General features: G+C 41.8%; 1 protein-coding gene and 1 long non-coding RNA gene across 3 annotated transcripts in view; one reads left to right on the top strand and one right to left on the bottom strand.

Moving 5' to 3' along the window:
- Window positions 1–13,500, top strand: part of sh3gl1a (SH3-domain GRB2-like 1a) — a 63,077-nt gene that overhangs the window by 21,606 nt on the left and 27,971 nt on the right. For both annotated transcript variants that reach the window (XM_049476824.1, XM_049476823.1), the window contains exons 6-7: window positions 1,284–1,442; window positions 4,841–4,944. In XM_049476824.1, coding sequence (XP_049332781.1) covers window positions 1,284–1,442; window positions 4,841–4,944 — 263 coding nt within the window. The remainder of the gene's footprint in view (window positions 1–1,283; window positions 1,443–4,840; window positions 4,945–13,500) is intronic.
- Window positions 109–1,270, bottom strand: LOC125801091 (uncharacterized). The gene is made up of 3 exons (XR_007438611.1): window positions 1,193–1,270; window positions 457–838; window positions 109–216 (listed from the first exon to the last, which is right to left on the bottom strand). It is a non-coding gene; the product is annotated as an uncharacterized LOC125801091 (long non-coding RNA).

The raw sequence follows: 13,500 nt of genomic DNA, 5'->3' as shown, positions 1-13,500 counted from the left end.
TTATCTGTCTCACAATATCTTCATTTACCTGTCTCACACTCTCTTCCCTTATCTGTCTCACACTCTCTTCCCTTATCTGTCTCACACTCTCTTCCTTTATCTGTCACACTCTCTTCCTTTATCTGTCACACTCTCTTCCTTTACCTGTCTCACACTCTCTTCATTTACCTGTCTCACACTCTCTTCCTTTACCTGTCTCACACTCTCTTCCTTTACCTGTCTCACACTCTCTTCCTTTCCCTGTCTCACACTCTCTTCCCTTACCTGTCTCACACTCTCTTCCCTTACCTGTCTCACACTCTCTTCCCTTATCTGTCTCACACTCTCTTCCTTTATCTATCTCACACTCTTTTCCCTTATCTGTCTCACACTCTCTTCCCTTATCTGTCTCACAGTCTCTTCCCTTATCTGTCTCACAGTCTCTTCCTTTACCTGTCTCACAGTCTCTTCCTTTACCTGTCTCACACACTCTTCCTTTATCTGTCTCACACTCTTTTCCCTTATCTGTCTCACACTCTCTTCCCTTATCTGTCTCACAGTCTCTGCCTTTATCTGTCTCACAGTCTCTTCCTTTATCTGTCTCACACTCTCTTCCTTTATCTGTCTCACACTCTCTTCCTTTACCTGTCTCACACTCTCTTCCCTTACCTGTCTCACACTCTCTTCCCTTACCTGTCTCACACTCTTCCTTTACCTGTCTCACACTCTCTTCCTTTATCTGTCTCACACTCTCTTCCCTTATCTGTCTCACAGTCTCTGCCTTTATCTGTCTCACAGTCTCTTCCTTTATCTGTCTCACACTCTCTTCCTTTACCTGTCTCACACTCTCTTCCTTTACCTGTCTCACACTCTCTTCCTTTACCTGTCTCACACTCTCTTCCCTTACCTGTCTCACACTCTTCCTTTACCTGTCTCACAGTCTCTTCCCTTACCTGTCTCACACTCTCTTCCCTTATCTGTCTCACATTCTCTTCCTTTATCTGTCTTACATTCTTTTCCCTTATGTCTCACACTCTCTTCCCTTACCTGTCTCACACTCTCTTCCCTTATATGTCTCACACTCTCTCTTTACCTGCCTCACACTCTCTTCCTTTACCTGTCTCACACTCTCTTCCTTTACCTGTCTCACACTCTCTTCCTTTACCTGTCTCACACTCTCTTCCTTTACCTGTCTCACACAATCTTCCTTTACCTGTCTCACACTCTCTTCCCTTACCTGTCTCACACTCTCTTCCCTTACCTGTCTCACACTCTTCTCCTGTATCTTTCTCTCTCTCTAACAGCAACAGTTGAAGAAGCTTGAGGGGCGGCGGTTGGATTATGACTATAAGAAGAAGCGTCAGGGGAAGATTCCGGATGAGGAGCTCCGGACGAGTCTGGAGAAATTCCACGAGTCTAAAGAAGCCGCAGAGATCAGCATGCACAACCTGCTGGAGACCGACGTGAGTATCCGTGTGCTGTTGTGAACACGGCTAATCACACGGTGCTGGAGTGTCCGTCACTTTACCTGCTCTCTGTAAATGTTAAAGTTCAACACCAGTTCACAATTTCAAAAATATTGAACATACAATACAGAACCTCCAGTGACCGACTGAGGCAAGGAAAAATATGCACCGTCAAGGATTATAAATATATCCTCCTCTGGTCAGAAAAGTTATAAATGAATGTTAAAAAGTAATTATAAATCTCCACACAGGTCTAATACATTCAGGTGTATACACCAGCGATGGAAGCTGAAAGGAGTTCAGATAAACTTGGATGTAATCTGTAGTGGGGAGTGAGCAGTTTGAGCTGTCATTTATGTACAACCGTATTCTATGTTTAAAAACAGTAAAAAAAAAAAAAAAAAAAAAAAAAAAAAAACAGTATACAGAACTAAATATTACAGAATAAAAATGTATATTGAAATTTTCCAGAACTATATATTCAAAACTAATGAGGCAGAATATATAGAAATAAAGAAAGTCACATATATATATAGAACTATATATATACTGTATATTAAAACAAAAGATCATTTGAAGAAAATAATAATTTAAGACGCAATTTAAGAGACACTATACGGAACTTCTAATTCAGCAGGTCTTGCCGCTGGGTGGTGGTGGGGGGTAGCTAACAAAGTTACATAAAGCTAAGCTAAGTAAACCAAACTGTAATTATTTTTTTAATTTAAATAACACTACTGCTGAATGTTAATCTCCTAAAAACTGTTTATTTGGGTGAGTAAAGCGCTTCTGTTTATTTATAGTAAGCTTACATTCCCGAATTTCTTCAACACTAAGGCTGGAGCATTAGCATTAGCGGCTAATCGCTCCAGCAGTGCTAGCCGGGGTGAGCAGCAGACTACAGGCTGATAATACTCACCTCTGAAAGGGGAAATAGTGGTTAGCGGCTAATGCTAATGCTACTCCAGCCCTGGTGCTAAAAAACTAAAATGAAACTCCTGTATAACACTGCTTTTTGGCAGAGTGGCTTTACTGCTCCTTAATACTTGACTGGTGAAATTCATACATAAGGAGCACTGGATTATAAAACATCACACTCAGGGAATAGAGGCATTATCAGGGGACAATTTCACTCCCGGCTAATTAAACAGCCCCACCCACCATCTGCCCCTCGTTAGCATACGCCTCAGACGCTTAGGTCCGGGGATGAAGTAAGAATATATCTGCTGTAATATTACTCTGATCTGTTCTGCACATAAACTGTGATATTATGATATAGTTATATTTTAGCTCTGGTATCATATATTTACAGTGTATTGCCCAGCCCTATGCACATCTTATGGAAAAAAATATACATTTATGTTCATAAAAAACATTTTCTGGTTGCATATTTTTTTCCAAATTATTAGTTTTCCAAATCAGTAGTTTACATCTGATATTTAATTATTTTATTATATTTTATTATGTGGTAATATAAAATAAATTCAAGAAAGGCATGGTGTCTCCAGTTTAAGGAAACCAGTTCCAAACCAGTTCTGGCAGAGCATCACAACCACTGATCATTAAACGTGCTTCAAACATAAAAACAGTTTACACTGAAAATGTGCAAAATACAAAGATTTATTGTGATTTCATGTCAGACAGTAAGAAAAACATATGTGTTTTATATAGGGTGTGTAAACCCATGCTTTTAACTGTATATGTAGTGTAAGTGTCTCACTCTTACTGCTCATTTAGTAAATATAGGGCACTTATCGCCACCTAGTGTACACTGGTATTATTGAAAGTCTGTGCTGATGATACCAGATAGAGAAGGGTAGTGCTGATTTCCCTGCTCTAACAGAGCTAGTAACCCGCTGGTTAACTGGCGAGCTGGATCAGGTGTGCTGAAGTGGGAAAAGTGTGGACCTGTGCAAGAATCCAGAATTACCCACTATTAAACATTATTCAAACAATAATTAATAAATTAATTACACTTATTGTTTGTGTCAGACAAAATAGAACCTTTGCAGGAGAAGGAAAAACCTTATTAACTTTCAATGAAAGGGAATGTGAAAAGGCTTTAAAGGGCATTTCTGTTGTTCCATTAATAATAACATGAGGATACAATGGCCTGCTAAGTTTATGATTTCACATAATAGAGATAACAGAGATTTTGAACCAATCAGGGCCAATCTTCTTTTTTTCTTTTTTGGGGACATTTGTGGCATCAGTCACTCTATACGGATATCAAGAGTATAACTTTAACCACAGCCAAAATGGCAGATGTGGAGAAACTAAGTTAAATAATGCTAAGCTAAGTAAACAAAACTAAAAAAATCTATATTTTTTAAAGAATTACAAAGTCAAACGGGCACAGAATGTGTATCTACACAGATTTCTCTGCGGAAAACGTGAAATGTTTTCATTTATTTACAGTAAGCTTAAATTTCCATTAAGGCTTTGTGCAGCAGCATTAGCATAACTCCTGTATAACTCTGTACTTCAGCGGAGTGGCTTTTCTGCTCCTTAATACCTGACTGGTAAAATTCATTCATAAGGAGCACTGGATTATAAGGCGCACTGATGATTTTTGGGAAAATAAAAGGATTTTAATTGCAGCTTAAAGTATGAAAAATACAGTAAAGCTCTGAAATAAAATCAGTGCTGCCTCTCCTATTTATCTATGGCTTATTTATTTATTTATTTATTTTTAGATTCCCGGTGAGCAGTCATTGTTTTATGTGAGTTATACTCTGGGGATATGGGGGCACAATACCCAGGTGTATTAATAGATTTCATTGGTTCTTGTAGGAAATAGGTGGTTCTGAGCTAAAGCATGTGTTACATAAAAGCTGTGTGTGTGTGTTTTGCCCCCACTGGGCATTAGCTGCTCTCACAGAGAAGAATCTTTCTGGATGAAACTGCTGTCAGCTCACTGCATCATACGAATGTTAATTTATTTAAGCAACTCTTCAAACTTAACTAATCACTTTTTTAATTGTACACAGGGTGATCTATTTCAGAGTGTTTATTTCTCCTTTAGCATATTATAAAACACCAATTAAATTATGTTTTTTAGTACAGAAATGTTGGCCTACCGAGGTACAGTACATGCACTCAGTACTTGTTTTGGCAATGCCCTACTCATTCTCTACAGGGTTTAGGTCAGCACATTGATACTGTTGTTATTACCCAGGTATTATTGCTTTAGACAGGTGTGGGCAGTGTGCCAGGTTCTGCTGCATGAGGCATGGTACTGGTAGAAGCTGCACTGATTTTAGACAAAACACAGATTATTAGAACGTTTCTGTTTAAAAAAATATATTTATTTCAAAATAAAGATTTTTTTGATAGTTATTTTATTATTAAATGTTATTTTTAATGTATGTGTGTTTGTGTGTGTGTGTGCGCAGGTGGAACAGGTGAGCCAGCTGTCTGCTCTGGTGGAGTCTCAGCTTCAGTACCACAGGCAGGCTGTGCAGGTTCTGGAGGAGCTCTCTGAGGGGATGAAGCAGAGGTAGAGTATCTTAAACTTTTTATTAATGAAGGCTTTTGGTAATGAATGCTTTTTGGCTTTTTGGTTAATTATTCAGTATGGAGAAACCCCTATTTTTTAACTGTCAGTTTGTTCCCTTTATATTCAATTACTACATTATATTTATACTAAATAAGATTTGTTGTGAGGTTTTAATTTCAGTTCTCACTTTAAAACTTGTAACAAACTTTTACCAAAAAAGGCTATTTCCTTTATCTGAGGAAACTCCTACGCTCAAATTGAAACATCACAAATCTTACTGTATGCACAAAATATATATTCACACACACACAACTGTTTATAAATCAGCACACAACCAATTATTAGTCAAACTAGCTAATGAGTTAGCTAGTTCCTAGTCAGTGAGCTAGTGAGTTACCTAGTCAGTGAGCTAGTGAGTTACCTAGTCAGTGAGCTAGTGAGTTACCTAGTCAGTGAGCTAGTGAGATACCTAGTCAGTGTGCTAGTGAGTTACCTAGTCAGTGACCTAGTGAGTTACCTAGTCAGTGAGCTAGTGAGATACCTAGTCAGTGTGCTAGTTAGTTACCTAGTCAGTGAGCTAGTGAGTTACCTAGTCAGTGAGCTAGTGAGATACCTAGTCAGTGTGCTAGTGAGTTACCTAGTCAGTGAGCTAGTGAGTTACCTAGTCAGTGTGCTAGTGAGTTACCTAGTCAGTGAGCTAGTGAGTTACCTAGTCAGTGAGCTAGTGAGTTACCTAGTCAGTGAGCTAGTTAGTTACCTAGTCAGTGAGCTTGTGAGATACCTAGTCAGTGAGCTAGTGAGTTACCTAGTAAGTGAGCTAGTGAGTTATCTAGTCAGTGTGCTAGTGAGTTACCTAGTCAGTGAGCTAGTGAGTTACCTAGTCAGTGAGCTAGTGAGTTACCTAGTCAGTGTGCTAGTGAGTTACCTAGTCAGTGTGCTAGTGAGTTACCTAGTCAGTGAGCTAGTGAGATACCTAGTCAGTGAGCTAGTGAGTTACCTAGTCAGTGAGCTAGTGAGTTACCTATTCAGTGAGCTAGTGAGTTACCTAGTCAGTGAGCTAGTGAGTTACCTAGTCAGTGAGCTAGTTAGTTACCTAGTCAGTGAGCTAGTGAGATACCTAGTCAGTTACATAGTCAGTCAGCTAGTTACTTACCTAGTCAGTGAGCTAGTGAGATACCTAGTCAGTGAGTTAGTTAGATACCTAGTCAGTGAGATACCTAGTCAGTTACTTAGTCAGTGAGCTAGTTAGATACCTAGTCAGTGAGCTAGTTAGATACCTAGTCAGTGAGCTAGCGAGATACCTAGTCAGTTACTTAGTCAGTGAGTTAGTTAGATACCTAGTTAGTTACCTAGTCAGTAAGCTAGTTAGTTACCTAGTCAGTAAGCTAGTGAGATACCTAGTCAGTTACTTAGTCAGTGAGTTAGTTAGTAGCTCAGTGAGCTAGTTAGTTACCTATTCAGTGAGCTAGTGAGTTACCTAGTCAGTGAGCTAGTGAGATACCTAGTCAGTTACCTAGTCAGTGAGCTAGTGAGATACCTAGTCAGTGAGCTAGTGAAATACATAGTCAGTGAGCTAGTGAGATACCTAGTCAGTTACCTTGTCAGTGAGCTAGTGAGTTACCTAGTCAGTGAGCTAGTGACTTACCTAGTCAGTGGGCTAGTGAGATACCATGTCAGTGAGATACCTAGTCAGTGAGCTAGTCAGTGAGCTAGTGACTTACCTAGTCAGTGAGCTAGTGACTTACCTAGTCAGTGAGCTAGTGAGTTACCTAGTCAGTGAGCTAGTGAGTTACCTAGTCAGTGAGCTAGTGACTTACCTAGTCAGTGAGCTAGTGACTTACCTAGTAAGTGAGCTAGTGAGTTACCTAGTCAGTGAGCTAGTGAGATACCTAGTCAGTGAGCTAGTGAGATACCTAGTCAGTGAGCTAGTGAGTTACCTAGTCAGTGAGCTAGTTAGTTACCTAGCTCAGTCAGCTAGTGAGTTACCTAGTCAGTGAGCTAGTGACTTACCTAGTCAGTGAGCTAGTGAGTTACCTAGTCAGTGAGCTAGTGAGATACCATGTCAGTGAGACCTAGTCAGTGAGCTAGTGAGTTACCTAGTCAGTGAGCTAGTGAGTTACCTAGTCAGTGAGCTAGTTAGTTACCTAGTCAGTGAGCTAGTGAGATACCTAGTCAGTTACTTAGTCAGTGAGTTAGTTACTAGCTCAGTAAGCTAGTTAGTTACCTAGTCAGTGAGCTAGTAAGTTGCCTAGTCAGTGAGCTAGTGAGTTACCTAGTCAGTGGGCTAGTTAGTTACCTAGTCAGTGAACTAGTGAGATACCTAGTCAGTGAGCTAGTGACATACCTAGTCAGTGAGCTAGTGAGATACCTAGTCAGTGAGCTAGTGAGATACCTAGTCAGTTACCTTGTCAGTGAGCTAGTGAGTTACCTAGTCAGTGAGCTAGTGAGATACCATGTCAGTGAGATACCTAGTCAGTGAGCTATTGAGTTACCTAGTCAGTGAGCTAGTGACTTACCTATTCAGTGAGCTAGTGAGTTACCTAGTCAGTAAGCTAGTGACTTACCTATTCAGTGAGCTAGTGAGTTACCTAGTCAGTGAGCTAGTGAGTTACCTAGTCAGTGAGCTAGTGAGTTACCTAATCATTGAGCTAGTGAGGTACCTAGTCAGTGAGCTAGTGAGTTACCTAGCCAGTGAGCTAGTGAGATACCTAGTCAGTGAGCTAGTTAGTTACCTAGCTCAGTGAGCTAGTGAGATACCTAGTCAGTGAGCTAGTTAGTTACCTAGCTCAGTGAGCTAGTGAGTTACCTAGTCAGTGAGCTAGTGAGTTACCTAGTCAGTGAGCTAGTGAGTTACCTATTCAGTAAGCTAGTGAGTTACCTAGTCAGTGAGCTAGTGATGTACCTAGTCAGTGAGCTAGTGAGTTACCTAGTCAGTGAGCTAGTGAGTAACCTAGTCATTGAGCTAGTGAGTTACCTAGTCAGTGAGCTAGTGAGTTACCTAGCCAGTGAGCTAGTGAGATACCTAGTCAGTGAGCTAGTTAGTTACCTAGCTCAGTGACCTAGTTAGTTACCTAGCTCAGTCAGCTAGTTAGTTACCTAGTCAGTGAGCTAGTGAGATACCTAGTCAGTGAGCTAGTGAGTTACCTAATCAGTGAGCTAGTTAGTTACCTAGTCAGTGAGCTAGTGAGTTACCTAGTCAGTGAGCTAGTTAGTTACCTAGTCAGTGAGCTAGTTAGTTACCTAGTCAGTGAGCTAGTGAGATACCTAGTCAGTTACTTAGTCATTGAGCTAGTGAGTCAGTTACTAGCTCAGTAAGCTAGTTAGTTACCTAGTCAGTGAGCTAGTAAGTTGCCTAGTCAGTGAGCTAGTGAATTACCTAGTCAGTGGGCTAGTTAGTTACCTAGTCAGTGAACTAGTGACATACCTAGTCAGTGAGCTAGTGAGATACCTAGTCAGTTACCTTGTCAGTGAGCTAGTGAGTTACCTAGTCAGTGAGCTAGTGAGATACCATGTCAGTGAGATACCTAGTCAGTGAGCTATTGAGTTACCTAGTCAGTGAGCTAGTGACTTACCTATTCAGTGAGCTAGTGAGTTACCTAGTCAGTAAGCTAGTGACTTACCTATTCAGTGAGCTAGTGAGTTACCTAGTCAGTGAGCTAGTGAGTTACCTAGTCAGTGAGCTAGTGAGTTACCTAGTCAGTGAGCTAGTGAGTTACCTAGTCAGTGAGCTAGTGAGTTACCTAGTCAGTGAGCTAGTGAGTTACCTAATCAGTGAGCTAGTGAGTTACCTAGTCAGTGAGCTAGTGAGTTACCTAGTCAGTGAGCTAGTGAGTTACCTAGTCAGTGAGCTAGTGAGTTACCTAGTCAGTGAGCTAGTGAGTTACCTAATCAGTGAGCTAGTGAGTTACCTAGCCAGTGAGCTAGTGAGATACCTAGCCAGTGAGCTAGTGAGATACCTAGTCAGTGAGCTAGTTAGTTACCTAGCTCAGTGAGCTAGTGAGATACCTAGTCAGTGAGCTAGTTAGTTACCTAGCTCAGTGAGCTAGTGAGTTACCTAGTCAGTGAGCTAGTGAGTTACCTAGTCAGTGAGCTAGTGAGTTACCTAGTCAGTGAGCTAGTGAGTTACCTATTCAGTAAGCTAGTGAGTTACCTAGTCAGTGAGCTAGTGATGTACCTAGTCAGTGAGCTAGTGAGTTACCTAGTCAGTGAGCTAGTGAGTAACCTAGTCATTGAGCTAGTGAGTTACCTAGTCAGTGAGCTAGTGAGATACCTAGTCAGTGAGCTAGTTAGTTACCTAGCTCAGTGACCTAGTTAGTTACCTAGCTCAGTCAGCTAGTTAGTTACCTAGTCAGTGAGCTAGTGAGATACCTAGTCAGTGAGCTAGTGAGTTACCTAGTCAGTGAGCTAGTTAGTTACCTAGTCAGTGAGTTACCTAGTCAGTGAGCTAGTGAGATACCTAGTCAGTGAGCTAGTGAGATACCTAGTCAGTGTGCTAGTGAGTTACCTAGTCAGTGTGCTAGTGAGTTACCTAGTCAGTGAGCTAGTGTGTTACCTAGTCAGTGAGCTAGTGAGTTACCTAGTCAGTGAGCTAGTTAGATACCTAGTCAGTGAGCTAGTTAGTTACCTAGTCAGTGAGCTAGTGAGATACCTAGTCAGTTACTAGCTCAGTGAGCTAGTTAGTTACCTAGTCAGTGAGCTAGTGAGTTACCTAGTCAGTGAGCTAGTGAGTTACCTAGTCAGTGAGCTAGTGAGTTACCTATTCAGTGAGCTAGTGAGTTACCTAATCAGTGAGCTAGTGATGTACCTAGTCAGTGAGCTAGTGATGTACCTAGTCAGTGAGCTAGTGACTTACCTAGTCAGTGATCTAGTGACTTACCTAGTCAGTGAGCTAGTGAGTTACCTAGTCAGTGAGCTAGTGAGTTACCTAGTCAGTGAGCTAGTTAGTTACCTAGTCAATGAGCTAGTGAGATACCTAGTCAGTTACTTAGTCAGTGAGTTTGTTACTAGCTCAGTAAGCTAGTTAGTTACCTAGCTCAGTGAGCTAGTGAGTTACCTAGTCAGTGAGCTAGTGAGTTACCTAGTCAGTGAGCTAGTGAGTTACCTAGTCAGTGAGCTAGTGAGTAACCTAGTCATTGAGCTAGTGAGTTACCTAGTCAGTGAGCTAGTGAGTTACCTAGCCAGTGAGCTAGTGAGATACCTAGTCAGTGAGCTAGTTAGTTACCTAGCTCAGTGACCTAGTTAGTTACCTAGCTCAGTCAGCTAGTTAGTTACCTAGTCAGTGAGCTAGTGAGATACCTAGTCAGTGAGCTAGTGAGTTACCTAATCAGTGAGCTAGTTAGTTACCTAGTCAGTGAGCTAGTGAGTTACCTAGTCAGTGAGCTAGTTAGTTACCTAGTCAGTGAGCTAGTTAGTTACCTAGTCAGTGAGCTAGTGAGATACCTAGTCAGTTACTTAGTCATTGAGCTAGTGAGTCAGTTACTAGCTAAGTAAGCTAGTTAGTTACCTAGTCAGTGAGCTAGTAAGTTGCCTAGTCAGTGAGCTAGTGAATTACCTAGTCAGTGGGCTAGTTAGTTACCTAGTCAGTGAACTAGTGAGATACCTAGTCAGTGAGCTAGTGACATACCTAGTCAGTGAGCTAGTGAGATACCTAGTCAGTTACCTTGTCAGTGAGCTAGTGAGTTACCTAGTCAGTGAGCTAGTGAGATACCATGTCAGTGAGATACCTAGTCAGTGAGCTATTGAGTTACCTAGTCAGTGAGCTAGTGACTTACCTATTCAGTGAGCTAGTGAGTTACCTAGTCAGTAAGCTAGTGACTTACCTATTCAGTGAGCTAGTGAGTTACCTAGTCAGTGAGCTAGTGAGTTACCTAGTCAGTGAGCTAGTGAGTTACCTAGTCAGTGAGCTAGTGAGTTACCTAGTCAGTGAGCTAGTGACTTACCTATTCAGTGAGCTAGTGAGTTACCTAGTCAGTGAGCTAGTGAGTTACCTAGTCAGTGAGCTAGTGAGTTACCTATTCAGTGAGCTAGTGAGTTACCTAATCATTGAGCTAGTGAGGTACCTAGCCAGTGAGCTAGTGAGTTACCTAGCCAGTGAGCTAGTGAGATACCTAGTCAGTGAGCTAGTTAGTTACCTAGCTCAGTGAGCTAGTGAGATACCTAGTCAGTGAGCTAGTTAGTTACCTAGCTCAGTGAGCTAGTGAGTTACCTAGTCAGTGAGCTAGTGAGTTACCTAGTCAGTGAGCTAGTGAGTTACCTATTCAGTAAGCTAGTGAGTTACCTAGTCAGTGAGCTAGTGATGTACCTAGTCAGTGAGCTAGTGAGTTACCTAGTCAGTGAGCTAGTGAGTAACCTAGTCATTGAGCTAGTGAGTTACCTAGTCAGTGAGCTAGTGAGTTACCTAGCCAGTGAGCTAGTGAGATACCTAGTCAGTGAGCTAGTTAGTTACCTAGCTCAGTGAACTAGTTAGTTACCTAGCTCAGTCAGCTAGTTAGTTACCTAGTCAGTGAGCTAGTGAGATACCTAGTCAGTGAGCTAGTGAGTTACCTAGTCAGTGAGCTAGTTAGTTACCTAGTCAGTGAGTTACCTAGTCAGTGAGCTAGTGAGATACCTAGTCAGTGAGCTAGTGAGATACCTAGTCAGTGTGCTATTGAGTTACCTAGTCAGTGTGCTAGTGAGTTACCTAGTCAGTGAGCTAGTGTGTTACCTAGTCAGTGAGCTAGTGAGTTACCTAGTCAGTGAGCTAGTTAGATACCTAGTCAGTGAGCTAGTTAGTTACCTAGTCAGTGAGCTAGTGAGATACCTAGTCAGTTACTTAGTCAGTGAGTTTGTTACTAGCTCAGTAAGCTAGTTAGTTACCTAGTCAGTGAGCTAGTGAGTTACCTAGTCAGTGAGCTAGTGAGTTGCCTAGTCAGTGAGCTAGTGAGTTACCTAGTCAGTGGGCTAGTTAGTTACCTAGTCAGTGAACTAGTGAGATACCTAGTCAGTGAGCTAGTGAGATACCTAGTCAGTGAGCTAGTGAGATACCTAGTCAGTGAGCTAGTGAGATACCTAGTCAGTGAGCTAGTGAGATACCTAGTCAGTTACCTTGTCAGTGAGCTAGTGAGTTACCTAGTCAGTGAGCTAGTGAGTTACCTAGTCAGTGAGCTAGTGAGTTACCTAGTCAGTGAGCTAGTGAGTTACCAAGTCAGTGAGCTAGTGAGTTACCTAGTCAGTGAGCTAGTGAGTTACCTAGTCAGTGAGCTAGTGAGTTACCTAGTCAGTGAGCTAGTTAGTTACCTAGTCAGTGAGCTAGTGAGATACCTAGTCAGTTACTTAGTCAGTGAGTTTGTTACTAGCTCAGTAAGCTAGTTAGTTACCTAGTCAGTGAGCTAGTCAGTTACCTAGTCAGTGAGCTAGTGAGTTACCTAGTCAGTGAACTAGTGAGATACCTAGTCAGTGGGCTAGTGAGATACCTAGTCAGTGAGCTAGTGAGATACCTAGTCAGTGAGCTAGTAAGATACCTAGTCAGTGAGCTAGTGAGATACCTAGTCAGTTACCTTGTCAGTGAGCTATTGAGTTACCTAGTCAGTGAGCTAGTGAGATACCATGTCAGTGAGATACCTAGATACCTAGTCAGTGAGCTAGTTAGTTACCTAGCTCAGTGAGCTAGTGAGATACCTAGTCAGTGAGCTATTGAGTTACCTAGTCAGTGAGCTAGTGACTTACCTATTCAGTGAGCTAGTGAGTTACCTAGTCAGTAAGCTAGTGACTTACCTATTCAGTGAGCTAGTGACTTACCTATTCAGTGAGCTAGTGACTTACCTAGTCAGTGAGCTAGTGAGTTACCTAGTCAGTGAGCTAGTGAGTAACCTAGTCAGTGAGCTAGTGAGTTACCTAGTCAGTGAGCTAGTTAGTTACCTAGCTCAGTGAGCTAGTGAGATACCTAGTCAGTGAGCTAGTTAGTTACCTAGCTCAGTGAGCTAGTGAGATACCTAGTCAGTGAGCTAGTTAGTTACCTAGCTCAGTGAGCTAGTGAGATACCTAGTCAGTGAGCTAGTTAGTTACCTAGCTCAGTGAGCTAGTGAGATACCTAGTCAGTGAGCTAGTTAGTTACCTAGCTCAGTGAGCTAGTGCGTTACCTAGTCAGTGAGCTAGTGCGTTACCTAGTCAGTGAGCTAGTGAGATACCTAGTCAGTGAGCTAGTTAGTTACCTAGCTCAGTGAGCTAGTGCGTTACCTAGTCAGTGAGCTAGTGCGTTACCTAGTCAGTGAGCTAGTGAGTTACCTAGTCAGTGAGCTAGTGAGATACCTAGTCAGTGAGCTAGTTAGTTACCTAGCTCAGTGACCTAGTTAGTTACCTAGCTCAGTCAGCTAGTTAGTTACCTAGTCAGTGAGCTAGTGAGATACCTAGTTAGTGAGCTAGTGAGTTACCTAGTCAGTGAGCTAGTGAGTTACCTAGTCAGTGAGCTAGTTAGTTACCTAGTCAGTGAGTTACCTAGTCAGTGAGCTAGTGAGATACCTAGTCAGTGAGCTAGTGAGATACCTAGTCAGTGTGCTAGTGAGTTACCTAGTCAGTGTG

The sequence above is a fragment of the Astyanax mexicanus genome, chromosome 4 (genome assembly GCF_023375975.1).
Source record: "Astyanax mexicanus isolate ESR-SI-001 chromosome 4, AstMex3_surface, whole genome shotgun sequence".
Lineage (NCBI taxonomy): Eukaryota > Metazoa > Chordata > Actinopteri > Characiformes > Acestrorhamphidae > Astyanax > Astyanax mexicanus.
This window is presented reverse-complemented; position numbering and strand designations above follow the sequence as displayed.